The 27,025-nt window shown below is 39.0% G+C and overlaps 4 protein-coding genes across 9 annotated transcripts; 2 read left to right on the top strand and 2 right to left on the bottom strand.

Annotated features, from left to right (window-relative positions):
- On the top strand, positions 1 to 3,290 carry LOC122667168 (7-deoxyloganetin glucosyltransferase-like). The gene is made up of 2 exons (XM_043863388.1): positions 1 to 536; positions 2,268 to 3,290. The coding sequence occupies exons 1-2, from the start codon at positions 44 to 46 to the stop codon at positions 3,233 to 3,235; spliced, it is 1,461 nt and encodes a 486-aa protein (XP_043719323.1). The 5' UTR covers positions 1 to 43; the 3' UTR covers positions 3,236 to 3,290.
- A 2,107-nt stretch (positions 3,291 to 5,397) lies between these two features.
- On the bottom strand, positions 5,398 to 6,022 carry LOC122669493 (EPIDERMAL PATTERNING FACTOR-like protein 1). Of its 2 annotated transcripts, none has more exons than XM_043866263.1 (2): positions 5,803 to 6,022; positions 5,398 to 5,723 (listed from the first exon to the last, which is right to left on the bottom strand). In XM_043866263.1, the coding sequence occupies exons 1-2, from the start codon at positions 5,935 to 5,937 to the stop codon at positions 5,460 to 5,462; spliced, it is 399 nt and encodes a 132-aa protein (XP_043722198.1). In that variant the 5' UTR covers positions 5,938 to 6,022; the 3' UTR covers positions 5,398 to 5,459. The 2 variants fall into 2 exon arrangements, with proteins under 2 accessions (XP_043722198.1, XP_043722197.1); XM_043866262.1 differs by having other exon boundaries at positions 5,398 to 5,726; positions 5,803 to 6,016.
- A 4,222-nt stretch (positions 6,023 to 10,244) lies between these two features.
- On the top strand, positions 10,245 to 17,232 carry LOC122667622 (transcription termination factor MTERF4, chloroplastic-like). Of its 5 annotated transcripts, none has more exons than XM_043863979.1 (3): positions 10,245 to 10,251; positions 10,561 to 12,219; positions 12,480 to 12,849. In XM_043863979.1, exon 2 carries the CDS (start codon positions 10,591 to 10,593, stop codon positions 12,157 to 12,159), a length of 1,569 nt encoding a protein of 522 aa, XP_043719914.1. In that variant the 5' UTR covers positions 10,245 to 10,251; positions 10,561 to 10,590; the 3' UTR covers positions 12,160 to 12,219; positions 12,480 to 12,849. The 5 variants fall into 5 exon arrangements, with proteins under 5 accessions (XP_043719914.1, XP_043719912.1, XP_043719915.1 ...); XM_043863977.1 differs by lacking the exon at positions 10,245 to 10,251 and adding an exon at positions 10,258 to 10,422 and having other exon boundaries at positions 10,559 to 12,219; XM_043863980.1 differs by lacking the exon at positions 10,245 to 10,251 and adding an exon at positions 10,258 to 10,428 and having other exon boundaries at positions 10,613 to 12,219.
- Positions 17,233 to 18,992: 1,760 nt separating this feature from the next.
- Positions 18,993 to 20,396, bottom strand: LOC122667625 (protein PHOSPHATE-INDUCED 1-like). Its single transcript, XM_043863982.1, has one exon. The coding sequence runs from the start codon at positions 19,989 to 19,991 to the stop codon at positions 19,044 to 19,046; it is 948 nt and encodes a 315-aa protein (XP_043719917.1). The 5' UTR covers positions 19,992 to 20,396; the 3' UTR covers positions 18,993 to 19,043.
- Positions 20,397 to 27,025: the final 6,629 nt, after the last annotated feature.

Below are 27,025 nucleotides of genomic sequence, written 5' to 3'. Positions count from 1 at the left end.
CAGCCCTTCCACTCTCTTCCTGAGAAATTGTAAGAGATCAAACATGGAGAGGCCAGTAAAGCCACACATAGTATGTATTCCATTGCCTGCACAAGGCCACATAAACCCCATGCTTAAACTGGGAAAACTCCTCCATCTTAGCGGTTTCCACATCACCTTCGTCCACACCGAGTTCAACTACCACCGCCTCATGAAATCCACCGATCCAGACCCTCTTAAGGGTTTCCATGGCTTCCGATTCGAAACCATCCCTGACGGCTTACCACCTTCCAACAACCGTGGCATACTTGACCTTCCGGCACTCTGCATTTCTATGACAAGGTCTTGTGTGGATCCTTTCAGGGATCTCATAAGGAAGCTCAACACTGAATCTCCCATCACTTGTATCCTCTCAGATGGAGTTATGGGCTTTACCTTACAAGTAGCCCAGGAATTTGGCATTCCTGAGTTCGTTTTCTTTACAACCAGTGCTTGCGGCTTCTTGGGTTACCTCCACTATGAAGACCTCGTTCAAAGAGGTTTTTTTCCATTAAAAGGTGCGTACGAATTTAATTAACACTCTTTGTTTGGTTCTGTTTTTTTCAGTCATTAGTCCAATTGAGTTTATTAAAGTCGGAACCTTGAAACTGTTTATGGATCGTCATACCGGTCGGCGGCAGCCATTAAAAAAAGAAAAAAACACAGAGAAGGGAAATCATCATCATGTGGTTAGCTATAGCCTCGTTTGCACAAGACTTTCACGGGATCTTAACCCTTTCGTTTACCCTTCTTCCCACTATAGTAGCAGGTCTTCCCATCATTCATGGTCACCAATCACCATCACCATCACCATTGTCATTCTCACAATGTACAGTTTTCCAAACCCTATTCCCACACATTCACTATGACCTCGTTTGTTTGAGAGATAAAAAGGGGTGGAAAACTTATAAGGATGGATCTTATATGTTGTGGATTGAGTTGAAAAGAAAACGAAATAATGGAATTCGCATTTTGTAATAGGTTGGGAAGGTAATGGGTTTTATTGAATGATATGTCAGAAGTGGCTTCTGCTCCTTTGGCAAGTTAGGGACCTGAGGTAAGGTGAGCTTCACAAAATTAATGAGAGGGGTTCATTTGGGAGGGATTTTTGGAAGCCTTTCAATATTTCTTAGTGTAGAAATGAAGGAGATGCGATGACGCCTTTTAGCTAAGCCCTCAGAGAGCTCTAGAAATGGAATCATATGACCAAAAGCTAACCATGGAAACATAACAATGTGAAGCCCATTTCTCTGAGCCATGGCAGGAATTGGAATTGGAAGAGAGATGTGACGAGAGGGTGAGTTTTGTTTCCTTTGATCAATCAAGAAGACAATCACCAGAAGGATACATTAATGCCGGTCTTAATTATTGAGTTCTTATAATTGCTTAACCAGTTTCTCTTAAACAAGAAATTGGAGAGACGTATATGGTTACTTTTAGAAATTGGAGAAATTGTATGCTGCCTAGACACGGTGTTGCGCGTCATGTCCGCTTTACCCTGCCCAAACAACTTGTCCGAGTGGGGGTAAGGCGGTCATTGCGTGCAACATTGTGTCTGGGCAGCACGGTCCTACCGGGCAGCTCGGCACTAAAGATCCAAAAGAAAATGGGAATAGGAGAGAGATACAGACTCAAGAATAATTTTTCTATTAATAGTGCCAAAGTCCTACCAATTTGATGGGACTTTGAAAGTGGATGGGATGGAAAAAAGGGAAAAAAATTTTGCTGCTATATTTGGGCTGGCAGCCAACGAAATGGAATAATTCACTTCCCCTTTGGGTTCATAAATATCCTCCTAGATTTTAGTATGTTCTAAAATACCCTTTAAGATCTTATTTCCTTGGCTGCCAACCTTGTAGTAGGGACATAGTTAGTAGCAGCAAAATTTTGTCTGGAAAAAAGAGGGGTGTCATTTCACCAGATAAGAATAAATGCATTTAATGAGGTTGTGTGGAATTCCCCCTTTCCCCCTTTCCCCCCCCCCCCCACCTCAAATTCAGTCAAACAGTCACATTTGTGGTAGTTTGTGAGAAACATGTACAAGTTTTCCACCACTTTTCTCATCAAACAAACAAGATCTAATGAGATTGTAGAACTCCATGAAAGAAGGGGAAGAGCAACTAGGACTGCTTGCAGTTACCATACCAGTCCCGAGAAAATATGATGGGCCTGGAATTCGACAATTGATGGATACATGTCTACTAACAGTTTAATCTGTGTTTCTGTATTCTGTTTTGGGCATGTTGCAGATGAGAGCTGCCTTAATAATGGTTATCTCGACACAACCATTGATTGGATAGAAGGAATGAAAGGAATTCGATTAAAGGATCTACCCACCTTCCTCAGAACAACTGATCCTGACGATGTGATGTTTAATTACAATTTGGAAATGATAAACAATGCTTTCAAAACTCAGGGTCTCATTCTAAACACGTTTGATGATTTAGAAGCTGAGTTTATCGATGCCATCAAATCCAAATTTCCCAAGAAGCTTTACACCATAGGTCCACTATCTATGCTCTTAAAGCAATCAGTCTCATCAGAATCAAAAGAGGACGCAGAAGCTGAATTGAACTCTATTGAATCGAATCTGTGGAGAGAAGACAGGGGATGCTTAGAATGGTTAAATGAAAGAAAACCCAAATCAGTTGTGTATGTGAACTTTGGAAGCCTAGCGATTATAACTCCACAACAACTGAACGAGTTTGCTTGGGGACTTGCGAATAGCAGATACGATTTCTTATGGGTCATTAGACCTGATATTGTGAATGGTGGTTCAGAGATCGTTTCAGGAGAATTCATGGATGAGGTTAGAGGTAGGGGTTTGCTTTCAGGTTGGTGCCCACAAGAACAAGTTTTTCGTCATCCTTCGATTGGTGGGTTCTTGACGCATTGTGGATGGAATTCTACTCTGGAGAGTATATGCGAAGGGGTTCCCATGATCTGTTGGCCTTTCTTTGCAGAGCAACAGACGAATTGCCTGTATGCGTGCACCAAGTGGGGGATAGGCATGGAGATTGATAGTGATGTAAAGAGAGAGGAAGTGGAAGGGCTTGTGAGGGAGTTGATGGAAGACGGGGAGAAGTGTAAGAGCTTTAGATTGAAGGCCATGGAGTGGAAGAAGAAAGCTGAAGAAGCTGCTAAACCTGGTGGCTCATCGTACATCAACTTTTATCAGAGATTGATTCCAGAAGTTCTTGGCAGTAGGACAGATTGACATGGTAAATCGTATTTATTATGAAAACGGATGCATCCTTCCTTCCTTCGGTCGTTTTCAGTCCGCAGTCCATAGAAACTCTCAATTGATTCTGGAGATATAAATAAATTGATAATTGAAAATCTGTATTGGATTGCATTTGTAGGATTTGGGTCCTCTGTAGCGCGACACAATGTGTGCGGCCTACAGTGTTTGGGCATACAGCCCAACACATAGGTGGGGTGTTGGGCTGCGTGGCCAAGCACTGAGGGCGTGGGATATGCACTACAGTCTTTGTCACACTATAAAGGTGCCCAACGCACATTTGTATCCCTTTATTACTTCAATTTGGATTCGTATATTTCAACAGATTTGATTGTTTCACTCCATCATTTAATCATATTTTTAAATCAATTTAATTTCTCAACATTCCATGGTTTTTTTTTTTTTGAGTTTTTTTCACGTAACCCTTGAGGTTTGACGTAATTATGAAAAAATCAATCAATTTTCAAAAATGTTGTGTGCCTCACTGAGCTGAGATTCGTAATAGTTAATATATTCTTTTGTTCCGTTAGTTTAGGACTAACAACGTTAAAAATATTAGATAAATCGACAAAAATGCCCTTACAAGGAGAAAAAAAAAAAAAAACCTACAAGTCATCTTCCTCAAACAATTTGGAGAAGATGAGTTGCAGGGATGATACCATTTATCAGATGTTGTGTTTATGAAGAACTGTTCCACCCATGATTAGGTATCGATATCGGTGTTTGCTATACTGATATTTGAAACCATGCTCTCAGACACAGAGACACTAGGACCATCATGACACAAGATTTGGTATTGCTACTAATCCAACGGATCATTATTCATCCAACAGTTGGAGACCTAGATCAGCCGTTAAAATGTTGGAAAAGAGATCAACTGATCAAACCCGTCACTATAACGTGGAGTATTGTAAAGCTACCTTGAATCCATCACAATGAGATCTCTCTCCTCTTCAGTATCAAATGGTATCGACTATAGACCATGAAAGCCTCCTAAGTCCTAAGGGCTATGTACCAAACATGTTTTTTTTTTGGTAGAAAGTACCAAACATTTATTACTTATGAGAGAAAGGGTGTGTAGGGTGGGCCTGGACCGGGCCCGGGGGAGGGGGACCGGTAAATTGGGATGCTAGGTAGAGTCTGTCCAGCCCAACCTGCATGCCCGCCACGTGTCGGTTAACAGATGCCAAAATGTACTAATATTGACCGACACCTGGCGAATTATGATTCTTGTACGACCACCTACATAATAGTGTGGTCACGTGGTATTGTTTTTGTATCTTTCCCAGGCCCAGGCCCAGCAGATCCTCTCCAGTCCCCTCCACTCTCCAGTGCCATGCCAAATCCACCATTATCATCTCCAGTCTCTGTAGACACTACACAGGTTCCTCTCTCAACCTTCATTAACGAACAAAGATAAGAAAAGCCCTGAGAACCGTTTCTCCTTTCTTTAAAAATGGAAAGACACGGTACGAACCCATCACAGACTGTCGAATAGACTTTACAATGCTGCAATCTACAGTTGTGTATGAAGATTGAAAAAAACCCATCACTGATCACTGATCACTGATCACTGTGGTGGTCATTGCATGTCAAACTTTGCATTTACACAGTACAGCAGGAGCTAGCCTTCATCAAAGAATGATCAAATTTTCTGTTACTGTTGAAAACGGGGAGATAAATGTTTTTTGGCTTTTTTTGGTGACTTGGGGAATGGGAAATCCCAAAAAGGTTAAAAGAGAAAGGAGAATCAAAATCAAAGTTGGAAATCTCAAATCAACAGGGACAGGACGAAACCTATCAAATCAATTGAATTTGAAATGGGCAAAACAGGGGAGGAAGGGTGGGGAACCCACAACCCACAAGGGCCAAACAGCAATTAATCCGATCCACAACAGTAGAATCTGAAATTAATATAATTCCGATTATGAAAAGAAACTGTCACAGGCTCACAGCATTCATGTCTTCTTTACCAAAATTTTTATACAATGAAAAGAAAGAGAAGAAACACCCAGATCAAATCATGGTTTTCAGCCTTTCAGGTATGGTTGGGTTAGCATTTGATGGAATGTTGCAGAGTCTAATGTCTACTGTGGTCCTCTGGGGCTGATGAAGCCTATCTCATCTGGACTGCAATGTCTTCCAGTACTGAAGCAGCTTCTTCAGTGAATCAGTAGTACTTAATTTACCTTCTCAATTCTCAAGGGTTGAAAAGGCGATTTCCGCAGCTGCATTTCCAACCCAAAGGTTTGTAGTTGGGGAACTTTGCAGCTGCCGTTGATGGAGATGACGACGACTCTTGCTCCATAGGCTTCGTTCCTGTCGTTCCACCTGGTCCGAGTTCGACTCGGTCATGGTTTGGTAGCGTAGGCACTTGAACAGCTGTACAAGGATGGCACTCGTTGCACTTGTTGTGGCAACTCGGTGGAGTAGAACCCAACCGAGTTTTGTCTTCGATTAACAATTTCTTCATGATTCAAACAAACAGAGCTGAGAAAACAATCAAATATGATAATCTATGAAGAATCAGAAAGAATTGTTACCTGAGGAGCCAGAGACGACGGGGGTTGTTGATGAAGAAGGCAAGAAGCCGGAGAGAGTTGATGATGAAGAAGTGTGATAACGAGTATTAATGAAATGGTGTGGAGACGATCTAAGCTCACTAAATACTTGGCCATGGAACCATCTCAATTGACCATGGATTGAAACTTTCAAACCCAAAAACTGAAAAGGGAGAAATGAAGATAGAGACCAAAAAACCAGTCTTTCGTTGCTTCTTCTAGCGAAACAAGCGAAGAGGTCTCATTCTCAATCAACAGAAGGGAGAGAAGAGAACGAGACAGGAGAAGAAACAAAACAAACTGGAAAGAAATCACACATCAGAAAAAGCCGAACAAAAGAACGGGCTTTGACAAGTCTCATCTCTCTCTCTCTCTCTCTCTCTCTCTCTCTCTCTCTCTCTATAAGGCTGTTTATGATAGGGATCAGTAGCTGTCTAGACTCTGGACAGCGAAAGGCGAGGTTTTAGCCTTTTAGGTGTCGGGTATTCGGTATCAGCATTGGTATCATATTGGGTAAGATGGGTGTTGGTGTAGGTATTGGTATCATATTTGGGTATGATGGGTGTCCTTTGTATTGGAGTTTAGGGTTCAGGTCCTACGAAAAAACCCTGGTTACAGGGAGCCTCCCTTCATCCTTCACTTGTAGGGATTCGAACCTGGGACCTGTGACTGAAGCACATGGTCCTAAGCGAGGAGCAAAACATACACACGCATACGAAGACTTGGATTGAAAACTTTTAAGAAAACAAGATAAAAGTTTGAGGAAAGAGGTATAGTCAAGCAAATCAGGAGAATCTCAGTTAAATGGGATTTGATACATGGATCCTTACCTTCTAATAGGTTCTATCGAAGGTTATACTTGATGTAAGACCTAAACTATGCATGTCCTTTCTCACAACTTCTCCTATATGGTCAAGTCTTATAAAAAAAAATTCTGTCAGAGAATGTCTACCCTATGCTCAAACACAAAAGGGCATAGATTGACCGCCTCACCCCATGAAGGGTAGAAATGTTGTCTAGACAAATGCTTTTGTATGTATTCCCATTGGCCCTCACATTGGCACAAAGGCCATGTTTCTTTTAGAGAATGTCTTCCCTTAAAAAAAATAAATAATAAATAAAAGAAAGAATGTTCTCTATGGACGAGTGTATCTCATGTGCGCAAACATATTGGGGCAACATAACAACCATCCCACCCCATGGAAGGCAGTAGTGACCACCCCTTTGATGCTACCGTGCACTCTGCCATTGACCCCGACGCAGGCATAGGATCCACGCTCTCCCACATAAAACTCTTACCCAAAACAAAAAGTGACAGACAGAGAGAGCATTTTAACCGTGCAAAGGTCGGACTTTTTACTCAATAGTTAGTAAAAAAGTTGTTGAAATCTCTCATTAAATATAATAGCAGGAGCTAACCCTGTGTTGACTGCTGGATTGGAATGTGTAGTGGGAACCATTATATACTTATTCTCATCAGATTTGGCCAGTCTCACTGGATTATTTTACCTTTTATGGGGGTGGTTTGACTGCGACAGATTCACTGAGTGGGTGAAAGTTAAATGAGAAAATTTTAACCATGCAAAGGTCTGACTTTTAGTCACTAGTTACTCTGGCGCATAGTTTGAGGAATCCGTAACGGATCGGTAGAATCGTCATGACCGGATTGATGTCGGTCATGAGATTCTGATTTTGGGAAAATTCCATGTCCATGGATCTACATAGATAAAGGGTAAAATGGTTTCAAATTTTTAATGAAAATCAGGGGTAAATCGGTCTGATCCGAACTAATATAGGACGATTCAGATCAATATCGGCCAAGGTCGATCCTTTGTCTGATATTGATTCTTAAAACCTGCATTTGGTTCGGATCAGGAAGAATTTACCCCCCCCCCTCTCAACAAAAGAAAAAGGGATATAGGAAAAAGTTGTTAAGTAAGTTCAACATCTTTACCAAAAAAAAAAGTAGGTTCAACAGAAATCCATTTATTTATATCTAAGATTGAGTCGATTGATTACTAAATTTGTTGAGCTTAAACACTAATCGATATGAGAAAACCATCTTTGACATGATTTTGAAAATGTGTTTCAATGCTCAATTTGGTTTTGTTTCTATATTTTGTATCTTGAATCAAATCGAATAACTGAAATTGAATATATATTTTTTTAATTAAATTAAAATAAAATTAAATGAAATGAAAGATAGTAAAATAGATTTTGCATCACACCTAGGTGAGAATAACTTCACTAACACATTGATTGAATATAACTATCTATTTTAAGCACACAAAATGTAAGTGATTGAACATCTCTATCTCAATTAATCTCCGATGGTTGTGATTGTTTTTATCTCAAATTTCATCCTCTATAACTCTGATATACAACTTCTATCAAAGGCCAGCTTATGACAAGAGTTAGGATTAGAATTCATTTCTCAAATTCTAGAGGAAGTGGGCTTTGATTGATCCAACAATGAGAATGGGATACTTATCAGTTTTGGTGATCCTTGGATTGGTAATTAGTTTAAGTTTACATCAATTTCAATAATAAAAAAATAAAAGAGAAAGAATTGGTTTGAATAAAAAAAACATAAAAACCTAATAGGACCATTTAAAACCGAAAATCGTTAAAACCATTTATTAAACGGTTTGATTTTGATTTTACTTAAAAATTCTTGCAACGAATCAAATCGAACCATTTATACCGAAGCTGAACCGTTTATCACCTTTACATGCATTGATAGACAAATGAAGTGAATGACTGTGCTAATAAAAATACAATGCAAATGAAGTGAATGGTTGTGCTAATAAAAATACAATGCAAATGAAGTGAATAGTTGTGTTAATAAAAAATAAATTAAGATCAACAAGTTTAATGTTATAATTAATTTTAGGGAGAATGTTCTCTGTGCCGCAGCGCGGCCTGTGCCCAAGCACATGGGCAGCCTATGCAGGGGGCAGGATGATCATTGCGCCCTCATGGGAAATGATATTGCAGCCCTCTTATGTGCGATATCATTTTGTTGCACCTTAATGGTGCATTCCACCTATGGCATTTGCTAGCTCAGATAATCTTCTCCCTTTTTTATATTACTTGTACCCTCTCTATAACTTTACATTTGAATAAACATTCCCTTAATTTTTTTTCTTTGGTAGAAAAATAAAAAAAACCTTCATTGAAATTTCTTTTACTGTTTTTATTTTTCCATCAAAAATTTTGTTTCCTTGATTTTGCTTCTTATTAAACACATTTTAGAAATTTAGAACCGTTGTGCTAGGCAAGATTTTAAGGACACAACCAACTTGAGTAATAAAACCATTAATCATCATGCCTATATTTAAAAGGAAGAATGTTCTCTGAGCAAGCGGCATTGAGGAGTGTACAACTGAGATACGACAAAACAATATAAATATATTGAAAATGAGATCATTTTATTTTTATATAAAGAGGAGAGAAGTAAACACAGAGATGCTAACTTACACCTTATATAAAGAGGAGAGAAATAAGCACAAAGATACTAAAAACGTATTTTTATCCTCTCAGGTTCCCTATCCGGTACAGTTGTCCGATTCTTCTCATAGGGGGCAGAAATGACAACCTAACCCCTTGTCCGACCACACTGCTCGGCTGCCCCCCCCCCCCCGGCCCCCGGCCCCCGGCCCCCTGCCCCCTCTTTTTTGTTTCCCCCTCTTCAACCATTGATAGTTACCAAAAACAATGAAGCTAATTGGAAACCCGAGTTCAAGGTGGCTCACTTGGTATAATCCAATTTGATATTTCATTTGGTCCAGTGTTTCAAAACTATGGATCCGACTTGGTTCGTCTTAGATGGTAAGATTTTCTTTTAGGTGGGTTAGCATAGATCAATATTTGTTTACTAAAATCGGTTTAGTGTTGTTGGCTAATGGTGGAGTGAATGGGATTCAATTTTTGTGGGTGATCATTAGTATAAAATTGGATCACATTTAGCACACCTTAACAGATTGTTCAGAGTTGATTTCAATCTGAATCGTCCTAAATCGATCCAATCCAACTTGTTCAAGCTATTTTGTGGTGAAAATAGAATCGAGAATTGGCCCATGAATCGTTCCGATTTTAGATGAATTATAAAGAAAGCGACTAGAATTGGTTGATCCAATTTCGATTGAGGCAGTAGAGATTAAGGATGGTGGAAATCGGATTGGAATCATCCGATTTCAATCTGAATCGACGATTCACCAAACGGATTTCCGACTCTTGAAACCCTGGCATAGGTCCTTATCCTTCCGAGTTCCGACGTATTTTTTCAGATCACGATGCCCCTCTCTCCCTCTCTCTCGTTGCAACGCTTTGTTGGGTTACTGACAGAGAACTTATCTTTCATGCCTTCAAGGGTTTTGACGGGGTTTTTGGGCCAAATAGAGCCACAAACGAATCCGGCCACTGTATAAGGTCAGCTCTTACCCCCCTCTCAGTGTGAGTGTGAACTTCAGGAACGGGAGTGGCAAAGCTCTTCCTCTCTTTGTCTCCCTCCGGCAACGGTTTATTGGGTTCTTCTTTAGGGCGTTGTACTGACCAGAGATTTCTTTGTACAAAGGAATTGGACGTCTAAAACTGAAATCAAGCCAGGTGTGCTCCATTTCTCTGTATCCCTCTCTCAGTTGCTTCTGTCGTCTCTGAACGAATTTTTTCCTTTCAAGCATCGATTTTTTAAGTTCCTGTTTAGCTTTTTAATCCTTATTCTCCTTGTTAGGTACGCAGATTTTGCTGGTATATGAAACCCTTGGAAGCATGAAAGTTCTCGGTTATACAAGCATGGCAAAACCAAGTTTGTTACTGGCACAACCAGAGTTATCGACTCTGCCCTTCCAATTTCCCAGGTTGAGTCCTCCTTCGACTCGTCGAGTCCCAAGTTTAATTGAGAGAAAACATGGGGCAGTAACCAAAGTACAGTATTCCATTGCTCAAAGAACATTTGCTTCTAGTTCAATTGATTCATCTCTGACAAAACCATCAACCACTCGTTTGCGTAGGAGAGAAGGAGGCTCCTCCTCTCTGTACAGTAGGCCTAGTTTACTAGAAATGAAGAACGAGAGGATTGCTCATCGAGAGCGGGTTTATGAATTCTTGAGGGGACTTAGAATTGTTCCGGATGAGCTTGACGGGCTGGAGCTCCCTGTCACAGTTGAGGTCATGAGGGAGCGTATTGACTTCCTTCACAATTTGGGGCTGACAATCGAAGACATAAACAATTACCCTCTTGTTCTTGGTTGCAGTGTGAAGAAGAATATGATTCCTGTGCTTGATTATCTTGGGAAGTTAGGTGTAAGAAAATCCACCTTCACCGACTTCTTACAGAGATACCCCCAAGTCCTCCATTCTAGTGTTGTGGTTGACCTTGCACCTGTTGTTAAGTATCTTCAAGGAATGGATATTAAGCCAAATGATATACCTCGGGTTCTCGAGAGGTATCCAGAAGTACTAGGTTTCAAGATCGATGGTACCATGAGCACATCTGTGGCATATTTGGTAGGAATTGGGGTGGCAAGAAGAGAGATTGGTGGGGTTCTAACAAGATACCCAGAGATATTGGGAATGAGAGTTGGCAGAGTGATCAAACCTTTTGTGGATTACCTTGAAAGCCTAGGAATTCCAAGACTAGCTTTGGCAAGGCTTATTGAGAAGAGACCTCACATTCTTGGATTTGCATTAGAAGATCAAGTGAAACCAAATGTGGGTGCACTTCTAGAATTTGGTGTGAGAAAAGCATCACTTCCTTCCATGATAGCACAGTATCCTGAGCTCATAGGAATTGACCTGAAAACGAAGTTTCTCTCTCAGCAGAGTTTGCTCAACTCTAGTATTGGTGTTGATCCTGATGATTTCTGCAGAATTATTGAAAAAATGCCTCAAGTTGTGAGCCTTATCCAGTCTTCCATAGTGAGCCATGGGGATTTCTTAAAGAATTGTGGTTTCTCCTTGCTGCAAATGAGAAACATGGTTGTGAGGTGTCCCCAATTGCTTGCCTTGAATATTGATATTATGAAGCTTAGCTTTGATTACTTCCAGACAGAGATGTGTAGAAATTTGGATGATCTGGTAGACTTCCCAGCTTTCTTTACATACGGTCTGGAGTCAACAATAAAGCCTAGACATCAGATGGTTGCCAAGAAGGGCTTGAAGTGTTCACTTGGATGGCTTCTTAACTGCTCAGATCAGAAGTTTGAGGAACGGATGAACTATGACTCTTTCGACATAGAGGAGATGGAAATGGAGAGGCAGTTCGATATGAATACGCTTTTGGAGCCGAGGGAAGATGAGTCATTCTCTGAATATGAAGATGACAGTGATGATGAGTAGATATAAGCTGCTGTGGATATGAGGCTTGAGGCAAATGCTTGTTGTGGAGAATCTCATATAGGTATAAATCTTTTATGAATGAAGATGCTGGAGGAGTAATTTATTAGAGCTAGTTCACATAATTTTTAATATTCATTTACTTATATAGTTAGATTTTTGATCGACTTCCACATTGGGTTATGTTACAAATTCAAATTCAAAATATTTCATATATCTCATTGCACAGTGCTTGGATATTATCTCAGTGACTTACCATGCTCATTTTCTTTTCCTTGCATCAGATTATTGACTTAGCATGCTCATTTACTCTGTCTACATTCAGCTTCTATGGTTGTTGCAAAAGATGTGCTGATAGGAAAGAATTGAAATCTAATAGTGGATATTAGAGGTGATGCACCAGTACAGAATTGGGGGGGGGGGGGGTTAAGAATCTGCATTCATTGGGTCCACTTGCCAGGCTATCTATAAGATTCCATCACACAAAATCTTTGATCCTGTCAATTAACATCATCAGCTGGATTCAGTCTTGAATCATCCCTTTGAACCAATCTTGTGCCTGGGAGAAATATGTGGGGTGCGTTGAATGGTTGGTCAGAAACACATTACAGATGCGCCTCATTCCGATACAAGCTACTAAGTACCATCCAGCGAATTAAAAGGCATATAAATGGTATGTGTTACCTTGCCAAACAATTTGTATTGAAGGATTTTGTTTCCACCTTTCCTATATTAGGTGGACTTTAAATTTTTACTCTATTAGGATTATTTGAGTTTTCTTCTGAGGTGGATTACTTCTTATTCAAGTGGTATTGGGAATCTTCTTGTAGTCTTGTCTGTTTTAGAAAGTAATATAGATTTCTGGGTAGCCTTATCTATGACAGGACCCTTGTTGGCATGCTCCTACTGGAGCAGAAAATTGAGGTTGACATGACACAACACGATTCATTTATGAAACAAATCTTGTTTAGCCTACTTGGAAACAACCAGAAAAATGATGCAAATGGATAGAAATTAATATGAAATATCAAGAAGGAAATAATACTGCAAGAGAAAAAGGATTAAAATTGACAAACAAATAGTGCTTTCTACTTCTGCATGTAATAGCTCCCAATTCCTGTGAGGAGATTGGAGATGCCAAGATGTTAGTTGAATTCAAATTGAGGTTGTGAGATAGCTTGTTTCTTCATGGTCCAACTTCACCTAAATCAATTGAAGACCATGGTAGATGGCCAGGTTTCAGTTTCTTGATTGGCCATAACTTCTTTGATCTCCCCTTCTGCTAAAAGGAAAGAGTTATTATCAGCCTTCAAAATAAAATTAAACTAGAATTTTTTTTTGACAATTGTGCTGCTCCCATAATTGTTGTCCACTCAAAGGATAATACAATTTAGAGCAAATTACATGCACTAATGTAGTCCTAGGTAGGGAGATGAGCCACTAGGAACCAGTACTACAGGATCTGCTATGAAATGGCAGTCCGATTGGGGTAAAATATGGAATTAGGTCAAAATTAGGGTTAGGTTAGGGTTTGAAGGGTTGGTTATGCTAGGCAGGTGTAGGGGAGTCTATCAGTGAAGGTCCAGTGATGGTTTGAAGAGCGGATGAGTGAAAACTTAACGGGCAACAAGTTGGGGTTTTGGGTTTTGGAAAAGGGGAAAAGATGGATTTCTAGGGTTTGGCTGGACAAAAGTTACCCAAACTTGAATGGTTTTCTTAGGAGGGTATGAGGGATAATCGTTCAGATTTTTAGACTATTCTGACGGTTGGTTTGGGCTGTGGGGAATTTAGGGTATGGTAAAACTGAAAATAACAAAAGGGAGAACTAAGGTTGGGGTTGTAGAGGATTAGAAGAAGGATGGGGATGGGGATGTCTCAAACTTACTGTAGTAGCGGATTACTCTTGGCAGCAGCTTGTTTGAGGATGAAACTTGAATAAAAATTGAATCTTTGAACTTGAGCTTGAATAAAAATCAGATCTTGAACTTGAACTTGAAAGTAGAACTTGAGAGGAACCACTCGGGCTTCACACCGCAAAGTGTCGATTGGATCACACACCAATCCCTCCAACTTTGTTCACACACAAAGCAGATCTTCAATAGAAGAAAGGTTGCAGCAGCTTGCAAAAGCAGATTTCATAAAACAGTGAGGTAAAGAGGAGCCCCACGGTTGTTCTATATTTATATTGGTCAAAGGCCTAAATTCCTATGCAGCCTAGGAATAAGAAATTTCAGGTTGAGTCTAAATACAAAACACTCCCTCTCTAAATTCGTGTAGAGGTGTGGACCCTAAAATATAACTTAAGTTAAAAAGTTTCTATCCTAAAAGAATATTCTAAAATCACTTAAATTGGACCAGTGGTTCGACCGGTTCAATTTAAAACACTAAAACATGAAAATAAACTAAGTATAAGGCTAATCTCGTATGCAACTCATGTACCCCTACTTTAGGTCCATAAAAGTGACCTATTACATTGAAAACCCATGGGACCAAAGGCCCAACATGTTTATGACCCAACCCTAGACTTATTTCTAAAGAAAGATGCCCAATTTGGTGATAAACCTGCATCATGCACCCCCCTCGTGTTTGAACAAATTACAGAACACCTCCCGTTGTTTCACCATTTATATGGACCTCCCGTAGACTATTGTGGGGCTTACAAGTAGGCCCTGTCCGTTAAGTTGAAACCGTTAGTTGAAACTAAACTTTCATAATGGCCATATTACCCTTCAATAATGTACATTGACCCTTTTACCCTTATGTGACTGATGGGACAAAGGACCTGACATCGCAAGAACGAGTCAGAGAGGGCGTGAAGGAACAACTAAGACCATGTCTGGTTAAGCAAGCGCCAACAAATTCGTCCTCGACTAGTTTGGAGAGCCACGTACGCAGCAGGGCGCTAGGTCGTAGTCCAGCTCGCGCCACTACCCAGGGGCATCGTGCCCACACCCAGAATGACGACAACCTGGTCCTAGCCAGTGATAGGAGGGGTGATCTCTATACTTTGCATAAATAACGCAATGATCTCTAGGAGCCAGTATGGCCCGAGATTCTCACCCACGTTGCGCCTAATCAAGCGCGTGGGAAGTTATGGATAAACATCATCCCATGTATCACTCCAAACGTTCTCACTCCACTTTGAGGATTTAGCTTTCCAATTAGGGCACGATTTTGCCCATCACCCACCTTAAGTAAGGGAGGTAACGCGCGTTACAATCATCTGAATTATATCTTGATTATCTGTTGCTCAGAGATCTAACTGAAGCATCGGAGTGAGATCACCGGCAACGCCCGGTACTCTCTGCTAATCTTGTCTTGCAGGCAAAGCGCGCTCCGGCGAGTTTCTTGACGCAACAGTGACAAAACCCAACTCCATCTCCTCAACCATCGTCCCAACCTCATCTTCCTCCATCTATCTCTCCTCTTTCTTCTCCGGCGATCTGCAAACCTCTTGTCATCTCTAGGGATCTGCAAGGGAGGAGCTCTACTCTCCACTCCGGCGATATTCGAGAGAAGAAAGCAAAGACTATAGAAAACTCCACTCTCCACTCCGGCTCTGTTGCTGCTATAACATCTCCAAACTGGCAATCTACGAACCTCCATTGTCCTTTCTAGCAAACTGCAAGTGAGGAGCTCCACTCTCCTCTCCGGCGATCTTCGTGAGTCTCCTTCCACATACACAACTCTGGCTTGTGTCTCCACTCTTGCCACCGCATCCTCGTATAACCGTCTGGTGTTCGATTCCTTACTGTCAGTTTCTTTTAACACATATTCCAGGACCGATCTACCACATCCTCAGTCTTATCTTCCAAATCAAGAAAAATCCTCCCATGATCAAAGTAACCAGAAAAGCTGTAATTCGGCAGGTGCTTTGTTTCATCTTTTGGCTGCAATGAATCATCACGAGGACAGCATATCCCCAACATTTGGGTGAAGCAAGCAGATTGATCGAGAGGGTATTTAAGTTTTAATTGTTGAAGCTCCTTCTCTGTGCTCTGCTTGTATAGATAAATAATGATAGACACAAATAGGTTGTGTGGCTGAAAAAAATCCATGTCCTCTCTCTCTCTACCTACAGATAATGCATCAATCACGGTTAATTAACCTTTTGACAGGCGGGCGGGTGTGAAACACAGTTTTTTAACGGTTGAAAAGCACCCTTGTCTTTTTTTGTATACAAACTTCAAAGAGGGGTGGTGGAGAAACTAACTTTCGCCGGAGAGTTGCTGATCAAGGGGAGGTCCACCGGAAAGAGATGGTCTTCTTCATCTTCGCCGGAGATGGTGTGTAGCAAAACCTAAAAATCGATTTTGGGATTTTAGGCTTGGAGGAGAGGATGTTATAAGGGTGAAATGGTATTTCATTTTAGTCACTGATATAATAAGGTTAAATATGTCTTTTACATTTCAAAATTAACACATCACTAACACCGTCAGCCTGCATAGTTACGGACGTAAGAAACAATGGGGGGTGTTCTGTAATTGGTTCAAACACGAGGAGGAGGGTGCATGTAATTCGCTCTACAATTTACTTAAGTTCTATTTTAACCATCTAATCCTTTGTCTGTTAATTATGGAACTGAGAAATGTAACAGTTTTGACTCCTGTCAATAAAACCTGCCTACAAGTCTCTGGAACCTAATTGCTATACAATTTTACTTTAGTGTTGTTTTAACCATCTGATCAGTGGTCTGTCAACTAAATAGGCAAAAAAGCTAACAAGTACTTTCTGGGGATGGTATGTTTCAATATGGAGTGTCTACCATCACCCGCTCTCTTAATAGCGTTCCAATTATATGCAATAACATTTCTCTGCTTACCTCTGACACTAACTAAAAATTGAGAAGAAAGGGGGCTTTACCATGTGAAAAGAGCCTCAACTTCTCATCAAATTGAAACACATCCATGTTTTAGTTTCGTTATTCTTAATGTTGTTAGAAAAAGATGTCCATGTTTTAATGAAAACATGTCCACCATAATTCTATGATGCTGATTGTTTGTTTACTTTCTATACCAAACTTAGGACAAGGCAGGGCAGTCATTGCATTTATATTTGTTTTAAGGAAAATGGTGGAATATCTACAGTAAGGCTCTGTCTGGCTTGATGAAAGATTTTGCAGAGTAAAACATTTTAAAGAAGAAAGGCCATAAATATAATGGAAAATAGTTAGATTTTTTGTAGTAGTTGGAAACTGAATTAAAATATCTACTATGCCATGTTTTTCTACAAAAATCCTAAGAATTTAGTTGAATAACTTGTTTACCATGACTTCAAAAACCAACTCTAATCTCTTCTAAACACAGCAATAACAAACACTATGTATAACACAAGCGATAAAACTCTCTCAACTACCTTGAACAACCTTACCATGTCAATGCATGCGCATGACACCCCATGCATATGTACTATTGACAATAGTGTTTATGTTTATCTAGAATTTTTGTTGACAGCTGTACAAATCCATCTGGGACTCTTGCTGAGTAATTCACTCCCTTTGTAACTCTTCTACCCTTCTAGCGGGTTTTACCTTGTACTATAGGTATTCACCTCATTGGTGCTGCATGATGAACATGAAATATTAATTCTGGTTCTGTTATGCACTACCACAAGTACATTTGATGACCATGCCATGGGGTATCATTAAGTGGCAAATGACTGGCTGGTTGACCTATTTTCATGTTCTAGAAGATGACTCTGATCGGTAATGATAGTTGCTTTCAGAACACAATATGGTGCAACAGGCCACCATCCATGATAAAAAAAAAAAAAAAATATGTGTATTCTGTTTCAAGTGCAGCCAATTTCCTTCTATTAGTTAGAATGAGGACTTGAGATTTGACATCACAATTAGTAACAATGTGTTAAGCCCAACCAGTAGGATACAACTTATTGTGCTGCACAAACTATGGACTGGGACTGAAGCCACCATCTGAGAAATCCACAAGTTCCCTTTAAAAAAAAATCCAGATTGAATGTACATAATTATCTTTTCATAAATTTCCTTTATTATCCCATGTTCTGATTATCCAGAATGCAGTGGAAAAATCACAATTGAAAAGGCTATAGTGGACCACTTAATCGTAGCATGGTTTACACGTTCGCCATCTATTAAGAAACCAGGAAAATTGGGCTATGGATTCTAGTTGATGGTTTGATGTGTGTCCATTTTTGACAGTGAGAGAGCAAAGCTCTCCCATGGGTCACTGAAGAAAACAAAGAAATAGAAATGTGTGAGATTATGGTGGTGGATCTGTGTGCATTTTGACAGTGAGAAAGCAAACCTTTCACATGGGAGTTGTGTTTGCAAGTTTTAGAAATGAAATGAAATGAATTAAGTGAGCAAATATTTTAAGAACTAATTTGGGTGTTTTTGAAAATAAGTGGGTGGAGCAAATTATCTCTTCACAATAGCCTCAGCAGGTCCTTGCATTATTAGGTCACCTGACATTGACAAGCATATGATATAAGAAGCCACAATTGCCAATTCAAGAACTAATGACTCTTCACACAAAAATAAAAAAATAAAAAAAATAGAAGGAGAACTAATGACTCTTGACTCAGAATCTCTACAAACATATAAAAAAACAATTCCGGCTGATTTTTATATTTATTTTTATATTTTGTATTTTGTATTTTATTTATTATTTATTTATATTTGAGAACCCTTACTTGTCACTCCTTTTAGAGTAAGAAATGTGAAGTGGAAATAATGAATCCATTTATAGGGATCTAATATGGCGACCGGTTTACATACATACATAGATACATTTTTTATATACATATTGAAATGGGCCCACAAAAGGAGTGACAAAGTAAGTTAAAAATAAACATAGTCAAAAAGTCAACGAACTGTGGCTCTTGTCTCCCCGCAGGTATTGGCAGTTTCAGACCAACGTCGAACACGAAGAAGTTTTAGGGTCATATAATGCCGGTAACAGGTACTTCCTGCTGTTCGCCCCCTGCGCATTATAGCTGGCACCACTAGTAGAGTCCACCAGCAACTCACCCGCGTATCCCGGATACGCGCCCTTGCCGTATATTCCGGTACAAGCAGAGGCGGCCTCTAGTGGCGCGTCAGCTTGACCCTCGTAAAAACCTTTTCCGAACGGGTTCGTCACTGTTCCGGCCAACAAACTCGCGATATTTACGATCATGCCATCCAAGCCCACGTCCCCATTGGGGGCACCCAGTGGTGTGGTCTGTGGTCCGTAGATGGGCTGGTGGAACGGCCACGCGCATTGACCAGGGCACTGAGTCACCGAGTTTCCAACCCATATAAAGGTCGATTTCTTCCCCGAGTCAGACCCGTGAAACCCGCAGTTGCTCATACAGAAGCCTTCGACCGCAACGTCATCCGCCGTGAGAACCAGAGCGATTCCACCGGCTTTTGAGTTGGCTTTTGCAGCTAACTCAGAAATCTGGGATCTCTTCAAGGATTTGCCCATGGAGTACCCTTCATCGGTGACTTGACCGGATAGAATGACCTGGGTCCCCTTCTTCCCGGCTTTCTCAACGTAAGTTTGGATCGTTTCCCACCATTGAGATACTCTAGGTGTCTTGGAAGAAAGGCCTACTTGGTGGTGGTCGTTTTGGGTGAGAGAGAGTAGGAAATCTGCAACGATGGATTTCTGGGCAGGAGTGAATTTTCCGTACCAGAGAATGGAGACTGGGATGTCTCCTTCAAGTAAAGCCCCCTTGTGGTAGGATACAAGCATGGCTGGTGGTTGGTAAAGCGCAGTGAGCTTTCTAGCTCCGTAACACAGATTGGGAAAACTGAGATAAACGAGGACAAGAAGAAAAAGGGCTGTTTTTGCAGATTGAGTGAGACCCATTTCAGGGAAAAATGCGTCGTTTCAATGTATAGACAATCAAATTGAATTGGATTCAATGGAAGGAAGCAGAGAGCGACAGTGAGAGCTGAAGAAAGATAGATATAAATTGGAAGTATTAGTTGCTTGTGGATGAGGATGCAGAGAAGGAATTGCAGGGGTAGGCTTATATATAGGTGAAGAAGTACATGAACTGGGCTAGTTGAGGCCTATTTGGGGGGAAGTGGTGAGGGATTCACTTTCCTTGTGAGTTTCGTCGTTTATGAAAATAGATATATCACGGGGATTCGGAGAGATGACGAAAGACATGAGGGGAAGCATCTGGTAGGGGCATCCCCTCAATAAAGGTTCCATTTTTAGTTTAATGTTTTTAATCTTTTCTTAGTATAGAAATTCGTAGTCTCTGCTCTCATTGGTTTCACTGCTGGGATCCATGGAGGTAAAACAATGGATGGATATTAATGGTGTGCGAGCCAGTGAGGTGTTGAGGTCTACTTCCCAGGCAGTTTCCTTGCGTCACCTTTTACTACAATCAATTAGCACCTGCATTAGAGATTAATTAATTGTATTAAATAAAGATTAGTGATTATACTGTGTTAGAGTTAAGATATATAATATTAGGTTAGGTGTTATGTGTCATTGAGTTTGGGGATTTAAATAGATTTTCTCTCTTTTACTTTAAAGTTAAAACTTCAAAATTAAAGGCTTTAGCATCTGCTTTTCTATTCATTCTATGATTGAGCATCTTTCTTTTTGTTACTTTCCTTTTCTTCTTCTGCATTTCTCCATTTTCATCACTTAGAAAAACATTTTTAACTTCCCATTTCCCATGCACAGATACAGTGTACATACACATCATGGGTATTTGAAACAATTCCTCTGTAGCCGAAATGATAGAGGTAGGAAACCTCCTCAGTTCTCCCCATCCCATAATCATGTCTTCAAATTATTTTTTTTCAGTGACAACATAACTTTAGTCTTCAAAAAAATGTGATCTTTACAATATTATATGCTTAGCTTGGGTCTTGGGTTTGAATGACCTTGGCCTTCCACTAAACTGTCCTGTTTCAACTTCAAAGGATTGGCAAAGCCCCCAACATTGAGCATTTGTTAACAAACCTATCAGCTTTGTATTTTGGCCTGTTTTCATTTGAACCTTAGAGTGACCACATCAATTGAATCTCTAGTAAGACTCACAGAGAAAGTACATAGATCAGGAATTTAAAATTTTTAAAACCTAGAAATGGTTTGATACCTCTGATTTGGCACTGCAATCTACTGCATTGAGTGCCGAGTCAAATGTCCAGTTGACATGAAACACATAGCATTTCTGCAGTTTATTTATTTATTTATTTATTATTATTATTATTATTTTGTGTGTGTGTCCCCTCTATGCTTCTTGCTGCAGATCATGAAGCAACAGAAGTTAGTAAGGTCACAGTGTCTTGTTTGTCTAATGTCCAATACATATCTTGCTGTAAAATGGAGCCTGAGGGACCAAGCACTAAACTTTAAGACCTATAGGGAAAATCTTGAGACATATAGTGATGCAATGTATTGGAATATCTTGCAGGGCTTGGTGTTACTTTAACAAACAAAATGGCATTTTTGCAGTGAAGATGGAACACATAAATGAAACACATTGTTGGAATTGGTCACTTTTTTATGGAGCAACTAATACAGGCAAAGAATGTGGGATCAGTTGCACCGGAGACAGAGGAGCCAATTCTTGAGATTGTTCTGTGCAAGAACATGGTATGATCCCTTACAGTTAGCATAAGTCAGATGAAGTGTTTGAATAAAATCTTCAAGGATTTAGATAGTCTAATGCATACATTAAGGCTTTCGAACCATCACTAGGTTATATCCTCTTTTAACTTAAAATACTGAGAAAGAAGTACAGAACTAACAGATACTTGAAATGGAGAAGGAATGTAGATTCAAAAAAAGTATCTTTAGAGGATATTATAGTTAAACCAAGGACTCTTGTGTAGAGAGTAAGAAATGAAAACCCTAAAAAATTATCGACTAATGGTCTTCAAGTTCCAAAGCATTACTTGTAAAGCCTAAGCCACTTGTGGTTATAAGTGTAAGAACAGAATAACCTCATCTCCCATTGAACAAGCTGTATTTTGGCTTAAGCATGTTTGAAGCTTCTGGCATCTACGGTGACCACGTAACTTGTCCCTAAAGTCTAAAAATCCCACAGAAGCTTGAATTTTGTAAAGCTTTATTACAGAATTTATATTTTTAGTATATTTAATGGCAATCAGAATATTTCTGAAACTATTTTAAATTACAAATGAAGTTAGTGAAATCCAAGTTGTATTAGAATAGGAAAGATCCAATGGGAAGAATATTTAGGAATTCAGAGTAACCTTGTCTTGTCTATTTATCAGCAGAGTCCACATTTAGGAAACTTACTGATGGGAATTAACATTCATGTTTCTTTGACAGGATAGCAGTTTTAGTTAGATATGAAAATTCTTTTAAAAATTTATTCTTCCACGAGTAAAATGTTTCATTCTGTATCTACAACCTTTCTCAATCAGCAGGGATCATGTATTCCCCCACTCATCATTGTTCTAAAGGACCAAGAAATTTGTTGAACTGCTCTTCTTCTTTTGTAGTTGAAGAAAAATCCAAAAAAAATCCATCAAATAAACAATACAATATATTCTTAAATCGAAAAAGGAAGGGGATTAGATAAAATTGGCTCCAATAAACCAAATAAAAATATCCTAACAGTGGAAAAAACACCATCAACAAACAAGAACCAACTCTTTTAAAAATGAATTAAGGGCTATGATTAGAGCTACCTTAAGCATTTTTTATTTTGGGTTTCCCAAAGATCCTGAACAAATAGCAAAGAGCTTTAATATGACTAAGAAAAGGTCTCCAACTGTACTCTTCTGCTGTTTTCTCTATAGTAAGGGAAAATGATGTAAACATTGCCTGTAGTACTCGTCCTCTCATAATCTCTCTCCTCCCTGACGTTGTCGGACACACTCTCTCTTCCCTGACCATGTGGGCCCCCTTGAATTTTATTCATGAGAGACTCTTTCCCTTGCGCCCATTGGCTTGGCGTGGGAGATCCCTCCCCCGTATGTTTAATAAGTTGAAAATAACCCTGCATGAAAACCCCAAGATCCCTGTAATACTAGATATTGCTATAAGGTGAGCTTACAAAGTATGATAAATTTAACTTTTAGATTTTGCTGTCTATATGCTTTCCTCAAGGAAAGCAGCTTTACATTAAAATAAATGCAGGGTAGAAGACTACTATCATGTGAAGGAAGAGGCTTGGAAGGTCACCTTTGCTGATATGGTATTTAGTCAATCCTTTATAAATGGAAGTGTAACAATTAATCAAAACCATGGATTCAGAAGTGGTCTTAGATTCCCAGAGAAATGCTCCATTCGTGCAGCAAAAAACTATTGAAAACTAATTGATGATTTGGTAAATTAAGCCACATCAACCATGAGACACAAGCTTATCAAAAAGCAGCAAATCACAAGCCTTGTTGTGTTTATAACGACAAAGGAAATGTAGTTTGACAGAAAAGAAAGCTAATTTCATTAAACAAAGTACCCCAATAATATCAAATTGTTTCAATGGGAAGATAGATTAGTTTTAGTTTAAAATATGAGGAAGGTGAGTTGCATTATTCCTTTGGTCTCCTCTGCACATCTTTGCTTGTTTCTCTGGAATGAAGCTTGAATTAGTGGCAGGCAGCCATTGAAGAAATCACAGAGAACTGACCAGATATGGTTTGGCTGAGAATTAACCCTTATCTGCATTAAAGGTATGAGAATATTCAGTTTTAATCATGCAGGCTGAACTGACCAGATATGGTTTGGCTGCTGGATCAAACTAGTTAATCAAATGATGCCAATGGAATTTTCTTTTCTACATATTATGATATGTTAATCCATTAGAGACCCTCTTAGTAAGGTGTCATTTAAGGACAGAATCAGATCAGAACCGACCTGTTAAGAATTGGAACCGATCCATCCATTAAGATCTCGGTCTGGTTCTGGATCTGAATGTTGTAAGTGATAAGTAAAAGAGACTGGTCGGTTCTAGAGCCGGCCCACTCATTAATACACGGTTCTACATCTCAGGTTTGAAATTGAATATTAGATAAACATGTCGGTTCTAGTCCTGACCCTTAAAGACCGAAACCGATAAGTAATCAGACCAGTTACTCAAAATGGACTAACTTACACCATACCCCTTTGGTTTTTTTGAAGTTTGACAAAATCCAATCCTCTAGGATTGTAGGTAGCTATGGTTCAACCAAATCAAACCACTCTGGATTTTAATGAATTTTTATCACAAATTCTTTTTAAAATGCTCACCATGAGCAAAGAAAATTAAATTACATGATGAAGTCAATCCTTTTTATATATATAATAAAAGATTGTAGATTAGGATTGAAAGCAAATTAAGAACCACTCGTGTAGTTGGGCAGGGAATCTAAATTTAAAAGGGGTGAAGTGAAGTGGGGTGTCACCATATGTTTGCAAGTAATGGAACAATAAAAAGGCAACAAAAAACCCAATAATACCCCGTCAGACACGCTTGCTTATGAAGTCTTTAATTAGGATTAATTTGCTTCAAAGTCTATTAGTAGGGGGGGGGGGAGATTTGGTGGCATTACAGCGGTGGCTAAATAACACTTTGCTTTGATCTAACCTTACACAGTTTATGTGTCACGTCTATATTTAATTAAGATAATATAATTTAAAAGCTAGTGAGTAACTGAGTACTAGAGAAAACAAATGAATTCTTGTTACCGAAAGCTACGTGTATGGATAAGTTTAAAGGGAAGAAAATAAAAATAATTTTTTTTTTTTGGTTCCTTATTGTTTGACTGCCACATAGGATTCTTTAAAACGAATCATTAATAATGATGGAAGTGACTACGTCATGGGACTCTGATTATTATTATTATTATTTGACCCATGCATGCTAGTTGAAGCTGGTAGGGAAGGATTTGATGACACTAACAGCTGTCAAGGTTCCTTGCGATTGAAGGCTTACGTAGATTCAAACAAACAAAAAAATAAATAATAAAAAAAAAAAAGAGAAGCCGGCCATGCAATTTCGTTGTACGGGGGGGCCGTATTATTATTATTGTGATTTTTTAATGACGTGGATTTCTTACCTGATGTCAACATAGATGAGTGTATGTGAATGTGTGTGGCTTAGGTCGGCATTTCCATATGTTTATCTTATGAGCGAGGAATCTTTATGTACGTGAACAATTTATAGTTATTCGTATGGAATCCAATCTATGAAAATATTTACTTTATTTGAACGATTGTAAGTCATTCACGTATTCTCACGTACGTGAAGATTCACCAGACTCGTCTATCTCTGTTTTTCAAAATAAAAGGACAAAAGTTTCTTTCCATATGAAGAAGAGGTTACAATGGAAGAACATCAATCGGATTTGGTTGGTTTTGATCGGCACAAAATTGGTCAAAATCAGAACTAGGGTCGATTGAATCCACAAATTCTTAGTTGATTATCAAGACCATAGGTAGAAGCAGTGTTTCAAAATTTACGACTCGGATGGTCAGTGTTAGACTCAATCGAATCGGGGCGATCTGGCCGAGTCAATCTAAAGTAAATGTTGAACTAAATCCAGTCAATCAAAATCCGACCAATCGTAGTTTGGTTAATCGAATTTTAATCCAAACAAGCTTTGAAACAATTTGATGCAAAGATTAGAAGGGTGACCGTTTTCCGATCCCATCAGTTTACCCAATGAAAGATGTGGTGTAATAAATGGTTTTCATTTAATCTCTTCACCTTAATTGGTGGATTTTTAATTAGATTGGACCACGTACCATTAGGTTGCCAGCTAAAGCTATACTCATTCATGGCCATCACCTAATAACCATTTATATGATTACCAGAAAGACTCAAAGAAAATGAAATACCTCTTCATCAATTAATGACATGGTCAAAGGTCAAAGTTCCTAATCGATCATCATCTCTTATTTGATGGGCATTATTGAATCGGCCATTATTGTTTTCAGCTTTGTTAACCATTACTCTTATTGTTTTTATTTTATATCGTTTCACCTAATAGCTTGAACTATTAGGGAAAGATAGTAGAAATGTCAAAAAAAAATCTTCCAATATATTTTCTAAAAGTTGAACACTTGACCTTCTTACTCTGATGTCATGTTCGTAAAAACTCAAACTATTAAAGAAGGTTAGGATAAATATATACATCAATAGTTTCAAAAATAGGATTCAATTGCTCAAATTGATCGATTTGGGTTCGAACTGACCATGACTGGTCTTGATTCTAAAGTTTTTCTCATCCCTTCATAACAATAATAACAATAAATATAATCTTATCCCAACTAAATGGAGTCGGCTACATGAATCCGAAGAAATCATGACAGTAATAGAAATAGAATAGATCTCTCACTTAATTTTCTCATCCCTTCACATGTTAATTCAATCTGCATAATATAGGTCACTAGCTTCTTTAATGGCTCATATTATTATGTGTATTAGTAATTAAGTACAGTGCTTTTTTATTATGGCATTCACAAGTATAAGATTATTGATCTTTTGACCAGTCCATGAACGGGTTTGGAGTTTGGATCTATATAATTAGGGGACGAGAGAATTAATTTGAAGTTAATGACATTAATTAGGTGTTAATGTCTACACCTATGCTGTGGCCAGCGGTACAGTAAAGATTTCAGTCAAACCCTCTTTGAACCAGACCGGACAGTCTTTGAATTCGTCCTCCTCTTTGGTTTTAAGAAACTATGAAAATGTCCATTTTGCCAAGATGGAAATTGGGAAATTTAACACGTGCCATTTGAAAGCTGGATGTCACGAACAAGAGAAAGAGATAAAGTTCGACGCATGGGAGCTTGGGTTAATTAAAATCAGACGTGAATTGGGAAAAAAAAAATAATTTTGTCCTTTTATTAAAGTTTTACGATTAAAAATGCACCATGGGATGTAGGGCCGTCGGTGCCATTCCTATCTTTCATCAAAA

This window comes from Telopea speciosissima, chromosome 7 (genome assembly GCF_018873765.1).
Source record: "Telopea speciosissima isolate NSW1024214 ecotype Mountain lineage chromosome 7, Tspe_v1, whole genome shotgun sequence".
Classification (NCBI taxonomy): Eukaryota; Viridiplantae; Streptophyta; class Magnoliopsida; order Proteales; family Proteaceae; genus Telopea; species Telopea speciosissima.
Note: the sequence above shows the minus strand (reverse complement) of the source record. Positions and strands in the feature narration are given on the sequence as shown.